At 26.6% G+C, this 21,703-nt stretch overlaps 1 protein-coding gene across 1 annotated transcript in view; it reads right to left on the bottom strand.

Moving 5' to 3' along the window:
* Positions 1–20,343, bottom strand: part of LOC129968536 (mucin-2-like) — a 36,849-nt gene extending 16,506 nt beyond the window's left edge. The window contains exon 1 of the mRNA XM_056082526.1: positions 20,066–20,343. Within this exon, the coding sequence (XP_055938501.1) occupies positions 20,066–20,068 (3 nt within the window). The 5' untranslated portion in view covers positions 20,069–20,343. The remainder of the gene's footprint in view (positions 1–20,065) is intronic.
* Between the last annotated feature and the right edge of the window lie 1,360 nt (positions 20,344–21,703).

Raw genomic sequence — 21,703 nt, 5'->3', positions numbered from 1 at the left:
TATTGAATTATTAGTCATTTCTTAAATATTGATTACTTACTTATAATTTGGAAGGAAATCGAAAAAAGGGTTTTGACTTTTCTACGCCTTATGAATAATTCATTGTAAAGAAATTCGAAATACATACTCACACTGTCATAATTATTTACAAGATATAAACATCATACAAACGCAGTTACAGAAATTAATTTACAATGGTTTGTATGCAAATGAAAATTTCAAATTTGAGCAAAACAATATCGTATAATATGGTTTTTTTTAAAGTTTCTTTTAATCCGATTCAAATCGATTAAAATAGTTAAATAAGACGCATTGAAACGAGTAATGAGCTAATATTTATAAAATAATAATTTTTAAATACAAAAGATGTTTTTATTTGTATTTAAAAGTAAAAATAAATATTTTGATTATTAAAAAATTAAATTGAAGCAAAAATAAATTTAAAATAAAAAATTAAAAAACAAAAAATAAAACTGAACAAAAAAAAATAGAATTGTGATGCACAGATAAATTAATTTGTAATTTATTCAACTTAAATTACATTTTTATTTTTAATGTAGATTTCGGAATGTTCTTTATTTTGATATTCATTGTAGATGAGTTTCTTTGTTATATAGACTTTATTATTTCAAGCTTTTAGGACTGATTTTTTTTTTTTGCTTTACCTCTCAAGATTTTGATTTAAAAAAAAGCATTTTTTTTATTGTTCTTATTTTTATCATCTCGCCTATTCTTCAAATTTTATTTTATAATTCATCACTATAAGTGTTATGTAATTTTATATTGAATTCTTCTTCAGATTTACTGACAGATAATGCTATACATATAAATTCAATATTTTGTTTTAAATTAACCGAGTACCTCAAAATTAAGTTCCGAAAATAGTGCATTTCCATCAAAAACTAACAAATGTACAATTTTTCTGATCTCTAGTACCTAAAGATTCGAGTCAAAAACTTATTACAAAATTCCATCTAATCGTACATATTTAGAGCCACCTATAGAATTCAGTAATGTGAAGCTACATTTTTAAATCTCAGAAAGAAACAAAATAATATAATAAGTAATATTTTTAAGTTAATTTATTTTAATTGGGGATAATGGTAGACTTTCGATTAATTGTTAATTGTTTTTATACACCAAAAGGACATTCAAATTCAGTTATATTTTTCTCACAATGCTGAAAAATCTTGAATGCGAATGACTCCGCCTTCTCGGATATCAAGTTATTTTGGGTATTCTACCTATTGTTATGATATGGACCAGCTTACTGAAGTATGTTCGGATGAAACTAAGCCACCTATGAAATACTCGATTCTTGTCATGCATTAAGGAAAAGAAGAGCAAAATAACAGTTCTCTCCTACCAAGAGGAACTCAAGACACACGAGTGAATGGTAAAGGCTGCACGTTTTATGGCAGGTCGACATGATCGTGGTCACAATCTAGAGAAGGCGAGTCTCATCAGAAATTCCCTACATAAATCAGATACGAAAATAAACTTTTCGTGAAAGTGTGATTTTGCATTCAAATGAACCAACAATTTAGACTTTAAAGTCTCCTTAAGTCATAGTGGAATTAATAATGATCCACTTTGTAAAATAAACAAAGTTTTGACAAAAAAAAACTTGATAAATAAGAGAAATGATGTTAATTTTTATAGATGTAAAAAAGATATCAAGGAAAACTTTAATACCATATATTTTTTATAAATCTGACAGAAATACGTCATGTTCCTCTTAAAATGCACTTAAGAAATGAAAAGATAACCGGAACGCTCCACAATTTCAGAATATGTTTATTTTTTAAAAGAATATTCTGTATTAACATGTAAAAAACATTTTTTTCCTAATTGTAACAAATAAAAATTTTGTGATAAAATGACATTATGTTCATTTAAAGTTTTAGTTATTTGAGTATTTCTAAAAACAGGATCTCTACTTCAATAATGTTATGTACAAGCAAGAATGTCGGATAATCTGGAATCATAATTAGACAAATATACTTTCACAAAGTTAATAAAGTAAAAAAAATAATAATAAATCAATAAAATGTTATAAATGTGCGAAATTATAAAGCTAAATCGATCATTTTATTTAAAGAGAGGCTTCATTAAGTACACTGAGTAGAGAAGTAAAATATTTAATTCCATGACTGAGTGAAACTAAAGTAAAACTTTATTATAAATTGTATTTCATTAACAATAGATATTTTGAAAATGCTATATCGATTTAACAACTCTACGCAAAATATTTTCATCGATCCTTTAGATTCAAAAATTATTATTTTTAAGTTTCTAAATCTAAAATAAATTTTCTATTTATTATTGTAGCAGAATCATAAATTCTCATTATTCCTGAAAATAGTATATTCTAAAAAAAAATCAACATCTTAGCTTTTAATTTCTTAAAAGGAGCATGCCTAAATTTTCGTTATAAAAAATAAGCTCTTCTCCAATTAATTTCGTATGATACTTAGAAGATAATCTTGGTAAATATAATTTTGTTTGCTTATAACAAGTTACTCTCAGAAAACAAATTGAAAGAAAAGAAAAGAAATAATAGCTAAAGAACAATTTCTTTATCAATTTATCAGTCCGTATCAGTAGCTGATACAATCATCAAAAATCTTTTTGATAATATATTTCATTTAATTTTCATAAATATCAGAGAAACGAAATCCAGAGAAGGTCTTCTAATGATGGTTGAAAGTTTCATTAAACTTCAATAAGATCAAAAATGAATTAATGAGAAATTATTTCTTGATTTTATGGTTTAAATATGAAAATTACTCAATTACTCTTTAAATTATAAAGCTAATTTCGGCAGCTTGATAATGTCTAGATGGCTTTGATATATTAAAAGAAAATTTCTTTCTGAAATCATAAAAATTCGAGTAAATCAAAATTTTAGCTGTAAAAGAATTTAAAATCGCATTCAATAGAACTTAGCGCTCACGTTTGCTTAATACTTTATTAAAAGTTATAAAATTTAGCATATTGTGCCTACTCGTATCATATTAACATAAAACATTATATTCGCATTTACATTTTTTCGACAGTTATGTAAGTAAAAAGATGCATAAATATTTAATGCTTTAGATATCATGATGAAAAACTAGCAAAATATAGTCATACGAAACTCAAACAAACAGTTTCCATTAAGCAAACATGAATTATTAATAGATAGAAAGGAAAGATTAGGAGCATAATTTTTATGTCTGTATCATTCTATATTTGTGGAACATAGTTTTCCCCGACATATTTATGTACCTATTTCTTAATTCGTTTTCAAAAATGAATTCAATAAATAATTCAATTAAAATGAACTATTATGCTAAAATTTTAAAAAAAACATTAAAATAATGTAACATGGACATATTATAATAAGGACAAATAATGTTAATGAATTAGATAGATATTAAATAAACTTGTAAAAGTCTAACGACTAATAAAAATAAATATATATATGTTATAAGGGCTTATATAAGAACTAAAATTTCTTTATGAGGGAAAATATAAATTAAAAATATAAAGAATTATTTCAGACTATAACAACAAAAATTTATTCCATCGGAAATTTGCAAAATATAAAGGAATTCGTAGTTCAAGTAATTTATGACTGATTTGAAGTATAAAAATCAACCGAAATAATCATCTAATGAATGCCAGATCTCAGAACAATTTTATTTATTCCAATAATCGAAAAAATACTTATGGCGAAAGATGCAATGGAAAGCCAGATTTGCTGATTTGTCATCATAAATTGAGTACAACGAAGTTTTAAAATGCAATTATTAATACTATATAAAATTTAGGTTTTAAGTTGAGACATAATGGCAATATCTAATCAGTCCATTTTCCCATCGCAAAATCTAATGCTTTAATTAAAAAGCAATGGCTTTCAAAGAATTCTGTCAAAATTGTAAAAAAGTTTTTTTCTCTATAATAATAGAAATCTTTGAATATTCTAGGAGCAATTTGACATGAGTTCGGAGGGGTCAGAATTAGCGAAACATGATGGATAGGCAAAACAAAGGTCTTTTTGTAGTGAAGGTCACATTATCACCATTTAGTATTTAGAACAAAGAATCCTTCAATGCAGTTTTGAACTCAGAAACCACTTCAAAGGCTTTCAATAAATGTTGCATCAGTTAAACAATGAGTGGTGTCATCCTGTTTTGAGTAATTGGTGGTGATAATATGAAGAAGCATGTTGTAAAACAACAAGTGGCACAATATCCAGATTCTCTTTTAAGTTAAACGACGTCTGTTCTATAACTGAGGCATCTTTTGAAAACAATAAACCCCTTTCTCACGAAGCTGTTTTTACCGACGGTTATGAAATTTGACATTACCTGCATTTTCTTGGTTTTCTAACCAAAAAGGACGAAGACAGGTCTTTTTTTTTTACTAGCATGTTCAAAATTTGTTTGACCGAAGGAAATTTATGTGCCCCGGAACAACGGCACTGCCCCAGAAATCAAGTTTGAAGTGAAAGAATCGAAAGGTTGAGTTATAACTTTTACAGAAGCGATTTTACAATTCTGGAGTGACTTCCTGTTTTTTAAGCTATTGTTTGGAGAAGGAATGGGGTTGGTCGTAAAAACGAAAATGTTAAACGGTTTCGAATCTTTGATTTTTGTCCTGACTGAATTTGAATAATAGTCCTAGCCAGATACATCTGATTGTTATACGAGAGCGAAGGTAATATGACGAAATCTGTCCTTTGAAAGACATTCTTGGAAAATATTTCTCGTATGCATTAATACTGCTAAACAACCTAAAAGCAGCCGATGAAATTTGGAGAACTTTGTTTTTCAAATGGTTTGTAGTATACAACTTAAAAACTGCATTACTGTTAATGAAAGGGAAAGTGCACCTCAATATCTCGAAATACTTAAAAATAAAATAAATTTTTACACAAGTTAGTAATAAGTTTATAAAATGTAGTGGACTTATTTGACATCATTGTATCGTGACCAAACCAATAACAGCTCGTATTTAATGGCTCTAATATTTAATTTCGCTTTATATTACATCGTGCTGTGAAGCCGTGATCTTTTTTTTTATTTAATGAAGTAGATTGCAAAATTAAACTGGCACAAGTGTATTTGACATATGATACATGAGTATAAATTAATTCCATTTTTGTGAAATAGTCACCTTTATATATGTATATATATGATGAATTAATGAAATAGCAGATTTTTGTTAGAAAACTAGTATCTTAACGTAAGTGAGAGTAGTTTTTCCGAAACCTTTTTTGCATACTCTGCAATAAAAGTCTTACCTCCCTTCTTCTGCAACAATTATAGACTTTACGAATGCCTTCCAATGTATTGATGAAAGATAGTTACGAAATATAGATTTTAATCGCTTATCTAGAAATTTTACTAAATCGATCGCGATAATATGTATTATGGATAATTTTTTGTAGACCGAACGACACCAAATTTTTTTTAATTATTATTTTGTCACTAGATAACATATCGAATTTCATTGATATAATCATCGCGTTTATGAGTAATTACATTTACATGTATGTGTAAGTACAGACTGACAGGTAGTCAACAGTTTGAAGGATTTCGCTCAAAATTCGATAAGAATCTATATTTTAACTTAACTTGTGTACCAAATTTTATCTATCTAGCTCTTTATGGTTTGTAGTTATTAAATTCACTTGTAACCAAACAGTCAGACAGACAATTTCTGTGAATGGATTTCATTCAAAATTTGATAGAAATCTATCAATTCGGTAACAAATCCATATATCTAATTTCAGCCGTCCAGCTGAAAGCGTTTTTGAATTATCATGTTCACAGACTTAAAACTTTTTGAGATTTATAATAGTTTCTCGATATTTCGTATACGATAAAGTAAAAAGAATTACTTTGAATTTCATCCAAAACAACAAAAATCAAATAAGTATAATCAGATATTTTATATTTCTTGAAAATGAAAAAACAGTTAAAAGTCTGATCATGAAAAATGTAATGATTCCGTATTACTTTATCAACCTAATACTTTGTATTAGGCAACCAAAACTGTCACAGAATAGGAGTATTAGGCGCTTGATATCAGTTCTCGGAATCAATTGATGATTTTAAATAATCTTGATGTCGTTCGCATTCGTTTGATAATATTACATCAGGCTAAAACAACAAACAAAACGCTTTGGGATAAATAAAATATCTTAGAAATAAGAAATTTAATGAAACAGAAAGTTTTCTTGATAGGGAAAAAAACTCTATATCCATTGACTTACTTTTTGTCGTCATATTGCCTGTATATGGCAACAAAAAAATACTATTCACCCAAATGTTTTTGTAATTTAGAAAAATATTAGGGTGTCCCAAAAGTTTTTTTCTCATCGCGCTATGAATGGCCTTATCTGGCTCTGCTTGCGCAAACATGTAGACGTATCTATTCATCGTTTCAGTCGTTCCAAAGTTCTTAAACTGTCACAGAGCCGGGACTACTCCCCCCAAAAAGTTATTTTGCCCATTTGGTGAGATTATAAAGGCGTAATTTTCTACGAGATCTTTCCTCAAGTTGAAACAATTAATTCTATGAAATACTGTCATCAACTGGATCGATTAAAAACTGTCATAGCAAAAAAAAAAAAAAAAAAGGGCCAGAATTAATGAACCGACGAGGCGTTGGTTTACATCATGACAACGCGAGACCACATATTGCCTTAGTTATAAGAGAGAAGTTCTTACAGTTTGATTGGGATATTTTACCGCATCCTGCATACTCTTCAGATCTTGCTCCATCTGATTATTACTTCTTTCTGTCCTTAAAACATTCTCTTCGCGATAAGCGCTTTAAATCCATCAGCGAAATAAAAGTGCACCTCAAGGATTATTTCTTGTCCAAAAAACAACAATTTTGGAAAGAAGAAAGAATTTTGGCTTAAAATGAGGCTTCCTGAGAGATGGAAGAAGGTAATTAGAGCAAAAGGGTTCTTATATAACCATATAAATAATATCTTAAACAGTAAATATTGCATATTCATTTGATATTAGAAATAGGAAAGAAATTTATGGGACACCCTAATATATTGCATAGGAATGATTCTAGAACACATATTTAAAAATTGTCTTTGTGCTGAAAGATAGAACCATCTAATTAATTGCATTGACTTCGGCTTAAATTATGATCAAGTATCTGAGTATTATAATCTGCTATATTAACAGAAAATTTAAATATGCAGATTTCTTCATATATTTTATTTATTTTTATATTTCTTGAAATTTTCGAATTACTTTAAATTCAAAGAATTTTTTGTAACCAAAAATAAAATTAAAATGAGACTATTTTTTAAATAGCCTTACATATATATGTGTGCTATGAATCATATTTTAATCAGTTCTTTTTAATAATACCAGACAACAATACTAGACAATAATACCAGATTTACCACATTAATATACCGCAAGAATTGGATTTTCTAAAAATTCCTTAAATCGTAGTTAAGAGGGATTTATTTTTCATATGGATCATAAAGAATTTTGTTAAATAAATCAAAAGTGATTAATAAGGCAAGTGATTTCTAGAGAATAACCTACCATAAATATAATAATTAATATTATGCCTGCTGAAATCAGAACAGACAAATTATTTGCTTTTAACATAACACATTGAATTACTATTTATTTATTCTGGTAAATTCTACAAATTGAGTTAAGTTTACACATCAAGTGAGTATCCATGGACACAAAGTATCAGGATATGGCGAATTTATTATTAGGATAATTCAAAATGTTACACCCTATTTTGATTATCTATTATTACCCGCTGTAATATAAATTAGCTACGTCAATCAGTCATTAAATCATCAAATTATTCAGTTCTGACGCTAACCAGAAGCAGTTGTTTTAGTTAGGGAACTAACTATAATGACCATATTTTGATATTTAATTACTTTGACGGAAAAAAAGTCTGTTTCACAATTTCATAAATAATTACTTATTTTTAGTTACTGTTTAAAACGATCAACTATATATCTACAAAACTAGAATTAGTTTCTATTAGCATAATTTGGGTCATTTGATACTTTCAGTCGAAAACAACAATTGCTAGAATTATTCGAGTTTTAGTAAAAATGGATTACTATTAGATTTTTTTGAAAATTTTTTGGCTTTGTTATTATTATTTTTGATATTTAATATATTATGTTTTTATACAGAGTGTCTACTCTAATCCAAATCAAAGAGGTAATTTCTAAACACTGAAATAGGCAGATATTTCTAATTGGAAAAATGTTTTAAAAGATAAATAATAATATTTTATATTGTTTCAGTTGGTAAATATACTGATTATAAATTTTTAATTTATATTTTTATGTAGGACAGAAATACCTATTAATCACATTTAGTAATAATACTTTTGTCACATTAAAATTTGAAACAGCAATAACAATTACAAAAAAAAATCCACATTTGTGTGACTGAAATTGATCGAGATATGAAGCTTTGAATTTCGTTATTTGTTATCAATCAGGAGCCGAATCGTTCGTTGATTGGTTGTGCACAAATAACAGTATACAAATTCAAAAATGTAATTTTTATCAATATATTTACTGACTCAAACAACTTAAAATGTAATTTTTGACGTCTGTAAAAGGACTTTTGATGTTGATAATATTTGGCCATCTCTCACATTTTATAAATTAAGTTCTTAGACTACGATTAGATGGTGCACGTTATAAAAAGAAACGAAAATTTGTTCTAAAATAAAACACTAAACTAGAAGTTATATTTGATCGTATTTCAATCCTACATATATGACTTTTAACCTGTTAATTTCACTTATAGTGTTACGAGGCAGGACTTTGATCACCTTAAGTGCCTACATGCAGAGCCTCTCCTAGAATCATATATAATTATCCAACATTGATACAAATAGAGTAAGAACGCTCCCATGCTAACTCCCTTATAAATGTCAGTATGTCAGGAAATTATCCACTTATCTAAGTCAAGAGGAAATCCAATCACCAAAACAACTCACACACATATCAGAGTCATGAACTTAGGTGCCCTGGATGCAACATCTTTCACGTCCAGTTTTATTTTTATCAGATGAGCCCGTCTAATTTGTTTTCCTCATTTTAATTACTTTGAAAAGCATGACTTCATTTCTTTCGCAATATTGTTGATGTTTACAAATTAGATGTCAAATCTTGAAACAATAAATTTTTTTTTTTTTTTTGGTATTTTTCTCTTAGTAATTACTTTGTGATTTTATCCCCGATTTTTTCATTCAGTATAACAAGGAGGACTTATCTCTAAATTGTATCTTAACAAAAATCATACGGCTACTATAAAAGAATGAAGAAGTAGGAATTATTTCTTTTATTTCTCAGAATCCATATAAGAAAAACTAAATTTGTTAGTTTAGAGTATCAACATATTTTTCCGTTATCCAATCTAAATAAATTTAATTGATTTTCTTTCTAACCGAGATTTTTAAGAGTTGAAAGTCAATTATGGAAGACCATGGAAGATTCCGAGTCATATTTTTTAATTATTTAGAGTATTCGTTCAGAAGATCTCTACAAGTGTGAAGAATCCATTATTGCTTTTTCAGTTGTTTTCCAAATGCAATCCAGATGTGGAACGGACATTGGTATTCAAATGGTTGAATATGGTCGGCGAAGCACAGGTGGAAGCCAGAACAATTTTGGCAAGGCTGCAGATTTTTTTCCTATCCAAAGCTGCGAATGGATATTAAGTTCATTCAACAAATAATTATATCCTTAAATTAGAATCTGGAAGAAATTCTGTCAAAATCTATGTTCAACGGGCACAAGCTTTGAATATGGTTAATCACACTCGGAAACTATAAATTATATCCTGGTATTTAGATAATTAATATTTAATTTGGAATCAATAGCTGAGTGTTCTCAACGGTTCCCACATCACCTGAATATATTACAGGAATGACTACAATTTAATAAATAACATTAAGGATTTATTAGAATAATCCACTCATTTATAAATCATGATCCTCGTATTAGAGTGACATCAGAGTTGATACACACACTAAAGTAAGAGCTATTGTTCCAATGTTAAATACAATCAGCACTACTATCACATTGCAAATTGTAAAGATAGTTCTACATGAACTGAATCTCTAACCCTGAGTCATCTAACTAATGGCCGAAGCGTTTTTGATGAAAAGATAACTCCAGAGACGAAAGGGATTAGAACATGCCACTGGAGGACATCTAGATTACGTTTTTAATTTATTATGGTATATTAGTTTCTATTTTCGAAATGGAATTTTGAATAATAACAATGTATAGTAAAAAAAATGAAAACTTGGATGTTAAGGAGTTTAGATTAAAACTTGTTCAAGCAGCTAATTAGGCAGATTAAATTCATTAATATTTTGATTAGAATTTTAATAAGAGTAAAGACAATATTGACGATGGCAGTATACTGGTTCTTTCAAAAAGATCGAAACGCAGTTTAGTTTTTTTACCTATTAAATATAAGTGGGCCATATAAATTGCAGAATAGTTCAAAATAAGGCACAAAATAAGACCATGTTAATGAAAAAAAGTTTCTGTTAATTTTCAAAAAGTTATTCTTTTCTTAATTTTTCTGCAACCGTTCTAGACTAATTTGGTCAATTAGAAAGTTTTTCGTTTCCATCCAACAAGATCAATAATCAAAATCTCATAACGTATCTTTAAAACGAAATAAATCATGATATAGAAAAAAAATGGCTTATGCCATTTTTTAATTAACTTAAAACGCTGTTTCTTCGGTAAAAATAGGGGCCATATACAAATTGATAATGATAATTTTTAATTCAAAAATACGGTAGCGTATGTCAGAAAAAATCTAAATGGCCTTAAATAAAATTTAACTCGATTTATTTCACTTACTTTTTGATTGTTTATCCGAGTGTTGGCAGAAAAATATGCAATGATGTCAGTTTCTTAATTTTCAGTGTACAAACGATTTCTTCCATTGCCAGGTCTAGGATGAAACGAACTGGTAATTCTTAATCGTATCATTATGCGATAAACAAATGTGCGTAAAATTTCAGGTAAATTCGAATATAGGCGTTCAGATTTCTTTCCTGCATTGTTTTTATTGCACATAGAATAAATCATCGCTAATTCAAGTCGTTCGTCATTCATTAAAAATACCATAATATACAGCCAGTTTTGTTATGTTCTAAATTCAACAATATGAAACTAATCATTGCTGAAAAATTTTCAATCCTTATTTTTATATGTATAAAAAACGTTTGGTTGAGTTGTACTTAAAAATAATTCTGAGAAAAAATAAATAAATTGAAAAAAAAATCATCTGCATTTGACTTTGCAATTTTCTTTTAAAACATTTTGATATAAATATTGGAAACGGCTAAATTACAGTTAAATGAAAGAAAATAAATCGTCTGTGAGTTAATTTGTTCGAATGTTGTTTTGAAAAATTATGATAAATTTGACAATAAATTGCTTTCATGCATTTATTTTGCATTTTAATTTTTACAAATAAATTTGGCTGTCTGAATATAAAAAGAAACATTTAGAGTACATGACGATGTCGCACATGATCTAAGCATGCAAAAAGGTAAGCGTATTATTTTTATAATGTCTTTTATAATATTTTTTTATAATGTCTTAGAAAATTTATTTTTATTTTGGTATATGTAGCGTGTTTAATTTTCCACTGAGTACAAATTACACAGTTTTAAAGATATGAGGATGAGGATTTTTGTAATGATGTTGTTGCAAATAGAATTAAAGCTTTCTGATCGACTAAATTTGTCTATAGAAGTTGCTTAAAAATTTAAAAAGTGTAACTTTTTAAGAATTAAAGATAATTTTTTTTATTAACATGGGCTTATTTCGTAACTTATTTTGAACTATTTTTCAATTTACTGATAGGTAAAGAATTAAACCACGTTTCAATCTTTTTGGAACTCCATGTATATTATAATCTAAGAGATATAATGAAGATTCTAAGTTTATATTAGAATATAGAGGCTTGGCTTTTACAAGAATAAAGAGGCTTAGCTTTTATAAGAATATGGAATCTTACATTATAAGCTTAGAGTTTATAAAAGGTTTGCATTCATGAAATCCTAAATGTATTATAAAAATTCTTAATAATGCCTAAAATCCTAGTTTTAAGTTTAATATTTTTTTAAAAATATTAAATTGTACTAATTGAAAAAATGTTATATTATCTTTGTCTCTAAATAATTTTATACATAAAATTGTATTAAAATATTATTCTATTTTTTTTACCACATTTTCTCGAAATAAGTGAAATCTAAATAATTTACATTCCATTTCGGAATCGAATGAAAACAATAGAAAACGCATTCCATTCGTCCGAAAGAAAATTAATTCTTTCCGCTGTATAACATCAAATAAAAAAAAGGTGAATGGGATGAACAATCAGAGGCATATCAATAAATTCGTGCTCACACTCTTGAAAAATTGGATTTATTTAAATCGATTTTGCTAGTCATTTCAGCTGAAAAAAAATGAAGAATTTGCTTGCAGTATGTAGGTTTTTTGACTCAAAGTGCGTGGCAACCGTAACGGAGTAGAAGCGTGCATCTGACATCTGATGGTTTTAATTATCTGGATGAAAGCTACATGCTTGACCATTCTTGTAATGTTATGCATGGAATTTAAAAACTATTCCAAGTCCATACTGTTCAAAATTGTGACAAGCATAAATTATTTTCCAAGAACTCTTTCATATTGTGAAATGTATAAATGCATCTGAGTACTAATGAGGTGAAGGGAATTTGTAAATATTTTTAATTCTACAAAAACAAAAATGTGAAGGAGAAACTAATGATAAATTGAAAGTGGAATACTGGTCTAAAGATTTTGAACGGAAAAACATTTAGTTGATCTTTGCTTCATAATTATCAAAAGAGGTAAAAGTAGATATTACTTAAAATTTTTCTAAGTCTTCATATTTTGACTTGAAGAAAAAAGTCGGTGGAATCTAATATTTTTAAAAACGTTTCATAGTTACATTCAAATATTTGATATTTCAATATGGACTCAAGTTTTTAGAATAAAAGTTAATAATAAATATTTTGTGAACTGTTTCAACACAAAAATTTAAAAAAACATAACTTATTTCATTCTTTTGCTACTGTTACATTGTCTTGTTATTGTTGTTTAATATTTTAGTTAGAATTTTAATTAATTGAATGAAATTTTGGCGTTTTTCTGCGATAAAATATTACTGCACAAAAACATTTTTAGAACTTTTTAAAATTCAAAAAAAAAATCTCTTTTTCATAACATTAATTATTTGCCATTAAATGATTTACACCTCACATTTTGTTTTTAAAAAATTACGCATATTTTCCAACAATTTATTTCATTTTAAAAAAAATTTAACCTATACGAAAGCGTTGCGTGTGCTTGAGAAAGTCTTTATTAACATGTTAATCTCAAGTTGACAATAGGTCATATCAAAAAAATTAACTTTCACTACAGGTTAAGCCTAAAAACAACAAATGACTGAATGAAATTAAATAAATATGTAACATGATATTTCCAGAAAAATAAATGCAATACAATGCCGTTTTGTATAATTAATTCAATAATTTTTTCTTATTTAAGGCAAACATAATGTATATATTAGAATATTCCCTCTAATCAGAGGTCAACAGCTTATTTTTAAGTCGTTATTATTAGGAATATACATTTAATATAAGAATTATCTCAATAGAGTGAAGTAAGCACAAAACTATGATTCGATGAGTTATATATGATGGGTTAATATTCTTGAGATGCTAACATTCTGTTGTTATTACTCATGATACTTGACACAAGCAGCGATTTTAAACCGAGTTTGTGCACTAGCTTCTGAGGGTAAAGGTCTCTGCGCACCCGACGGCAGAAATGTGACTTCTAACTCATATAAAGATAACTTTCATTCCACAAAGCTCACTTTCACAACCTTTTTTCCAGCGGGGGGGGGGGGCTCTACTACGACGCTCAAATCTCGGGGAAGACGCACTGTCCCTAGCCTAGGGCGCCGGCTAACATACTGTATATAAAAAATAAATTCCGCTTTTTTATTACTAAAATTGAATGAGAGATGAAAATCTGTGTTTTACTCTTTTATAAAAACGCACGATTTTAGTCACTAGTCCATGAACGAAATGACTATATCAATCTATACCCAAAATTTCCGCAAAACCGATTAGTCTAAAATAAATGAAATTGTTTTCTACCCTAAAATAATAATATTCTTCATAGTTCAGTCAGATTTGGTCACAAAAGATTGAAAAGTTTTTTTTTTTATTTAAAACTTATTTTATCAAGCATATTTTATTGATCACTAGCCACCTGTCGCTACAAGATTGTCCGTCAAGATGGTCCGCTCGCTAAAATTTTCAATGAAATATTTAATATAATTTGGTGTCCTAATGATTTTTTCAGCAAAATATTTTTTAATAGCCATATAATTAGCACTATTAAAGAAGATTTATACCGTTATGTTCAATGTACTATGTATTCCTCTGTACGATGTTTTTTCTGGCAACCTCTGCGAAATTTAAACTTTAAATTTAAGCGAAAGTGATTAAATTTCAATAAATATAAAAACGTTCGTGAAATAAAACGTTTATAAAAAAATATGAGTATAGAGAACAGAATCGTTCAGTTTTGAAGTCTTGCGTGCATTATAATTTTTTTTTTTTTTTTTTTTTTTGTAATTTATACAATATCTCTAACAATTATTGAACAAAAAATTTCTCTGATGTATCATAAAATTCAATTTTTAGTTTCACTTTCATTTTTTTTCACTTTCAAAAGTATTTAAAAGGCATAATTAATAATATTTTGTTTTGTTGCTATATTGTATATATTTTGTTTGCTATTTTATTTGCTATATTTTGTTTGCTATTTTATTTGCTATATTTTATTTGAATAGATTTTATAATAGTGTTCCACAGTTCTGCTGCAAATTTTAAGCCATTTAATAGCATTATTAATAAAATAAATTATTTCTATATTAGACTTCAATTCCAATTTCTCCTAGTTATAAATTTTAAAAGATAAAATTTAGCATAAAATTACAACTCTTATTAAAACTTCAAATTTAGATATCTGAAATTTTGCGTAAAAAGAGGGGAAGATAGAGTTTTTGTTTTGGATTGCAAAGGTGCTCATTTTAATTCTGAATTCACGGAGTTTTGCGTCTACACTGACAAGAATGTCAAACGTCTTTCAATTGGTATAAATCAGAATGTTTAGAAGAGAGGTGTCAATTCTGATTCATTATTGGCATCTGAAAAGGTAGAAATTCACAAGGTCTGTCAAAAAATAGCTCTCGAATAATTTCAAAATAATGGGACAAAAATTAAGTAGGATTATACTAACTAGCATAATAGTATAAAACTAAAATAGATTTTTAAAAATTCCGACTAGAATTAAAGGAATTATTCGCGAAAGTTTTAAACTAATTACTTTTTTTATTGTTCTTTGAAATCTGATTAATTTTAAGTGAAGAATGTAATACTACATTGCGATCAAGCCATGTTGATCCACTTTTCAAAAGAGTAAAGATACCTCCTTGCAGCTCATTAGTCTTTTCATAACTATCTGTGCTTTTAAATGAAAATAAATCGCACCATTCCATAAAGACTGGTTTCTATTAATGGAATTTTCTACAGTAAGTTTCTCAAAATTCACCTAATTTCAGGCTTAAGAAAATAATCTCTTTGTTATAAATGGAGGCAACAGCTCTTACATAAAACATTATCTACCTGTAAAATTAAAATATAAATTCATTCGTTAACAATGAAAATATCACGTTTTTACAGAAATGTAGAATATATAACACCACCCATCATTAAAACAGTTCCTATAAGCAAAGGAAATTATATATATATATATATATATATATATATATATATATATATATATATATATATATATATATATATATATATACAGTATCTAATTTTGAGGTAAATGAAAAACAGGAAGAATTCATTCTGTAAGGTAATCAGTTTGCTGCTAATAGTTTTCAACTTTGAACTTCAACGCATTGTTTCTTTTTACTTTGTAGATTAGAAGTGTTATTTTAAAAATAGTTTCTTTCATCCTCTACTCGTATTATAAAAACATTTTTGTAACTTTAAATTGATTCTTTGAAGTTAATGAATTACTTTGAGCTACAAAAGCAAAAAAGTTGTAGTTGCTTCTATATTCTAAGAATCTCTTTTTTTAATTACTGCAGACAACTCTTAAAATTTGCAAATTATAACCATCAGTTCACATAAAATATAAATTTATGTATGAAATTCTGTGTAAGAATATTTCAGATAAAGCGTTTTAGAAGTAAAATAATCATATTGGGTTGCTCAAAAAATATTCTCTTTTTATCCAATTGAAGACTTAAGTACATTTTTTAACAGTTAACATATTCTCCAGATCTGAAACCGTTTGCTTATTGCTTGTTGAGATAAAAAAAATAATTTAGATTTCAAAATGACTTGGAGCAATTTGTTGCCAGCTATGATCAAGATTTTTATGATCATGGAATGCTACTGCCAAAAAGATGGCAAAAAGTATTGGACCAAAATGAAAAATAAATAACTCAAAAAAATATTTATACACCATAAGAAAATCATCTTTTGTTTTCAGCAAAAAAAATTATTTTCCAAGCAACTTGAATGAATAATTTTAGTACTTGAAAATTTAAATTCATAATTGTAAATAATTAAACTGGTGAATAAATATAATGTATGATAGCCCAAGAAAACATTAAAGTTATATATAAAAACCAGCAATCAGTGAATAACAAACATAAATCAGGAATTCTCCTTGTGTGTAGTTTTTAATTAGGACCTCATGATTTAAAAAATGCCCAATGAATCCATTTTCAAATACTTTACATTAGCAAAAAATTTCAGAAAACCATTTAAGAACTTATGTAAAGAGAGATTTTGGAATACAATTATTCCATTGTTGCGAATTATGTGCATCTAAATAATTAAAACTTCATTAGTTGTCGTTATGTAATCTATATTTTTCATTATAAGAATGATAAGCCCATTCCTTTTCAAAACTGTTTTTTTTTAATTTCAGATATTGTGAGAAAGCAATAGTTTAATGTTTTAATATCTTTAGTAATCGCTTATTATGCTGAATATTAATTTATATTTTTAAAGTTTACAATTTCAATGAAAATGTTTAATATGATATGATATTTAAATTCTCTATTTAAGAGGCAAGATTTTACGCCTTTTCTTGAGCTTTTCTTCAGCCTTCTAAGGCATTATTGTAAAGACTCTTTTTTTGTTACTAATATAGTACATGCAGTAAAACTTTACATGCATGTATTATATATATATGTAAAGTTTTACTGCATGTAAGCAAGCAATTTCAAGAGTAATATTTTGTTATAAATGTTTTCCACTACATAAAACGTTTTAGCAAATCCCCCATTATTTCACCAAATTGAGAATATACTCTATTGATTTTGATGTTCCGACACATTATTCTTATATAAACTAGAAACCAATATCAACAATTTTATATAATGTGTATTACCTATAACTCTTATAATATAAAGTAATTATATAGCTTCTTAAAAAAAATTATATAGGACGTTGAATGATGACTATTTTTATGTTTGAAAATTTTCCATCTTTTATATAAATTATAATTTCAAAATATATGTTTTACCGAATAATATTTATAATTTAAACATTATTAAAGAAACTTTTACAATCATATTTCTTTTTTAAAATCATCAACTTTTTCTACTTAATCTTTCAAATGTAAATATAAAAAAAGAGATAAAAAATTAAATCACAAATTTCAAGAGAAAGAATATGAAACTGAAGTTAGCGTAATTATTATCAAGTTATATAAATTCCATTCAATTTTAGGAAACCTTTATTTCTAGTGATTGAATGCTTGTTAATCCATGGTAACTCAGTTGCATTTTAAAAGTTATTAATTCTTTAAACATTCAACAAAGTAAAACTTCGTAAAAAGATATTCATAAAATCATTTTTCCTGACTTTATTCAAAATAAAAACAAATCCTTTTGGAATAATTAAAGCATCCAGAGATAAACGACCTGAAATTCCGCAAAACCAATATAACATGTTTTCAGTTTAATCAAAACATTACATAGTTTATCAAACAAAATGAAAAATGGCAGAATTTCATAATGTTTTCTGATACTTATTAACAACTGCATACATGAAAACAAATAAAAATTAAGAATTCAAAAATTTCAGAATAGCAAATGAAATTTTAAAATTTAAAAAAAAATTGTGATCTAAAGCGCACGTGAATTTAAACTTACTCACATCGCCATTTATTACTTTGATAATAAAAAAATTAAATTAAATAATCAAGGAGTATAATTTTAAAATAAATAGAGTATAATTTTGTATAAAAGGTTTAAGACTATATATTGAGAACATAAAATTTATAATAAAATAAAATATTTTAATTTCATGTCTATAGATGTCAAGGCATTACATCTATAGACATGAAACAAAGTCTAAGGAATTATTAATTTAATTTCAAGTCTATAGATGTTAAAACATCTTTAAAAAATCCGACTATCAGATATTTATTTTTAAATTCAATAGTTTTGAATTAAAAATCATCCATCCCGTTTTGAGTGATTTACAGAAATAAAAAAAAATTTAGTACTCTAATGCTAAGAATTATTTCTTGTAAAGTATTTAATTTCTAGAATTGTGATAAAAAAAAATATGATACATTAAATTATTATACGTAATACATTATAATTCGATCTGAAATCATTGTAAGTAATTTGAAATAATTAATTAAAAGTACCTTCCGTTTATAATTAAGCAATTAAAAAGTTTTAAGATGTAAATGCACTATTTCTTTGAACTAAATATATTAAACAATTTTGCGCATAACTATCAAATATTTAGAAAACTGTAACAATCAAATGTTTAGTAAATTATATAGTTCACATCTATAGACATGAAACAAAGTCTAAGGAATTATTAATTTAATTTCAAGTCTATAGATGTTAAAACATCTTTAAAAAATCCGACTATCAGATATTTATTTTTAAATTCAATAGTTTTGAATTAAAAATCATCCATCCCGTTTTGAGTGATTTACAGAAATAAAAAAAAATTTAGTACTCTAATGCTAAGAATTATTTCTTGTAAAGTATTTAATTTCTAGAATTGTAATAAAAAAAAATATGATACATTAAATTATTATACGTAATACATTATAATTCGATCTGAAATCATTGTAAGTAATTTGAAATAATTAATTAAAAGTACCTTCCGTTTATAATTAAGCAATTAAAAAGTTTTAAGATGTAAATGCACTATTTCTTTGAACTAAATATATTAAACAATTTTGCGCATAACTATCAAATATTTAGAAAACTGTAACAATCAAATGTTTAGTAAATTATATAGTTATATTGCCGTATTTATAAATTGATAATATTAAATAACATCAAAATAATAATAACAAAAATAAATAATGACAGAATAATATAATAATAACAAAAAGTTAAATTTTTTCTTGCATTTTGAAGAAAATAAAAGAGGAAAGAGCACGTACTTCTGCAAAATGCATTTATTATAAATTGCATCACTTAAAGAGTATGCAATCAAAGTATTTATCAATGACTTAAAGCATATTTAAATTAATTATAATGAAATAATTAGCAGACAAATACTAGAAAAAGTGAACAATTGGGATATAAACTAATCATTAATTTTCATTATTATAAATTTATTAAATTATTTAAAAAAAGATTAAAAGTGAATTATTCAAAAAAATAATAATTATCATTAAAATTATTTTTAATATTTTTAAACTATTCTTTTTTTTAAATAAGGAAATTTTAAAAAACAATTTTTAATGAACTTTTTATTAATAAACAGATTTGTTTTCTATTTACAAAAATAAAATCATTTAAATTTTAGTGCAAAAAAATTTTCTGGAACAATATTATTAAAATCTTCTTGCTTGCATTAGAATAAACAATTTGATTAAAAAACAAGTTAATCAGAAGCATAATATTCTTACCATATTTGTCTGAAATATCCGCTATTTAAAACAATTAAAATCCTCAATAATTATGAAACAACTCTATCCACCGGGCCAGCATATCGTTTTGTCATTTCAGTCAAAGCACTGCATAAAAGTTTCTTTCTCAATCCAAACAGAACAGCAGAGGAAAAAAGAGTGTTGATTCGAACACTTGCAACCACAGCACAACCACCACTTTCACCGGCTTTCTCACTTTTGATCCATGCAACCTTTCCAGTTGACCCACAGGCGATTTTCTGTGACACTTCTCCGGAGAAAAGAAGTGAAACGTTAATAATTTAATGGTGTCTTCCTTTACTTCTTCCACAGAGCATTCTTCTCTCAGTGGTTTTGTTCTCTTTCGGACAGTGGGGGGAGGGGTGTTGCGGTCAAGCGAGTTTCTGAAGACGAGAAGCGGAAGGGGAAATGTTCGATTTGATAGGAAAAAGAAGGGATGGCATTTTGCAGATGAGAACAGATAGGTTTGAAAATCACGAAAGACAAAAATTGGTAGGAGATAAAATATTCGTTTAATCTCAAAGGAAAGCAGCGTGGATTGATGAAAACAAGTGAGATGATACCGTTTCCCACGAAAGAGTTTATCTGAAAGTGGGAGATGCTATTGACAGTTAGAGGAAATCAAAATAAATAAGGAAATGTAATCAATGAAAAGACTATCTTGCTGCAGAAATTTTGTATTCTTTACGAAAAAGAATAAAAGAAATGTCATTTACATTTCACTCTATTCTTTATGAAGTAAATTAAAGTACGCTCGAATTTATTCCTTTAATCATAACCACAAAGAATTTTAATGAGAAAATAATTCTGTCGGAATAACCGGGACACATATTTTCTCGAAGAAATTTTGGTAGTTAGATATTGCCAGAAATAAATAGTTTAATCGATCAAAACTATTTTAATCTATCAGACAGTTTAAACAATTTTAATTGAACTGAGTTTAATATTCTTAAAACTATTCTCACATTTTTTTTTTTTTTCATTTTTCTTTATAATTATATTTGTGAATTCTGTATTTAGATTTTCAAATGTTCTAAATATTTATATTTGTTTGTATATTTTCTCAGCTGAAAGTTGAATTTGTTAAGGAAAGTCTCTATCTATTTTGTTTTAGTCCATGGTAAGTCTTCTTTGATTAAAGATAATTTTTCTCCCTCTTTTTTAGATAACCATATTCTTACTTAAAATTTTGGTAAAATTTACAAACAAAAGTAAAATCCAATTTGAAATTAAGAGCAACACTGGCATGACTACAATTACGTCACTCTATAGAAATTCTAACAAATACAAACCGAGACAGTTTCGTTATTCTAATTCCAATTAATGCTGAAATATTAGATTTGTAAGCAAAATAGAAAGATATCCATCCTAGTTTCTAATGCCACTCTTTTCTTTCTAAACGGTTCTTATTGTGAGTAATAGCATTTTTTAAATGTACAGAAAAGGATTTTTTTTTTAATTCTCATAAAATTTACTGAATTTTATAAACAGTTGAATTGCAAAAAGTGGTTCATAAATCAAAACAAATATATTTTTTCTTACATCTCATGTTACAAAAAACGTGAGCCCTTATTGTATTATATTTTTGACATGCAATATAAAGACAAAACTCCGAGT

This window comes from Argiope bruennichi, chromosome 1, assembly GCF_947563725.1.
Source record: "Argiope bruennichi chromosome 1, qqArgBrue1.1, whole genome shotgun sequence".
In the NCBI taxonomy this organism is placed as follows: domain Eukaryota; kingdom Metazoa; phylum Arthropoda; class Arachnida; order Araneae; family Araneidae; genus Argiope; species Argiope bruennichi.
The sequence above is the reverse complement of the archived record's forward strand: the minus strand, read 5'-3'. Positions and strand labels throughout refer to the sequence as shown.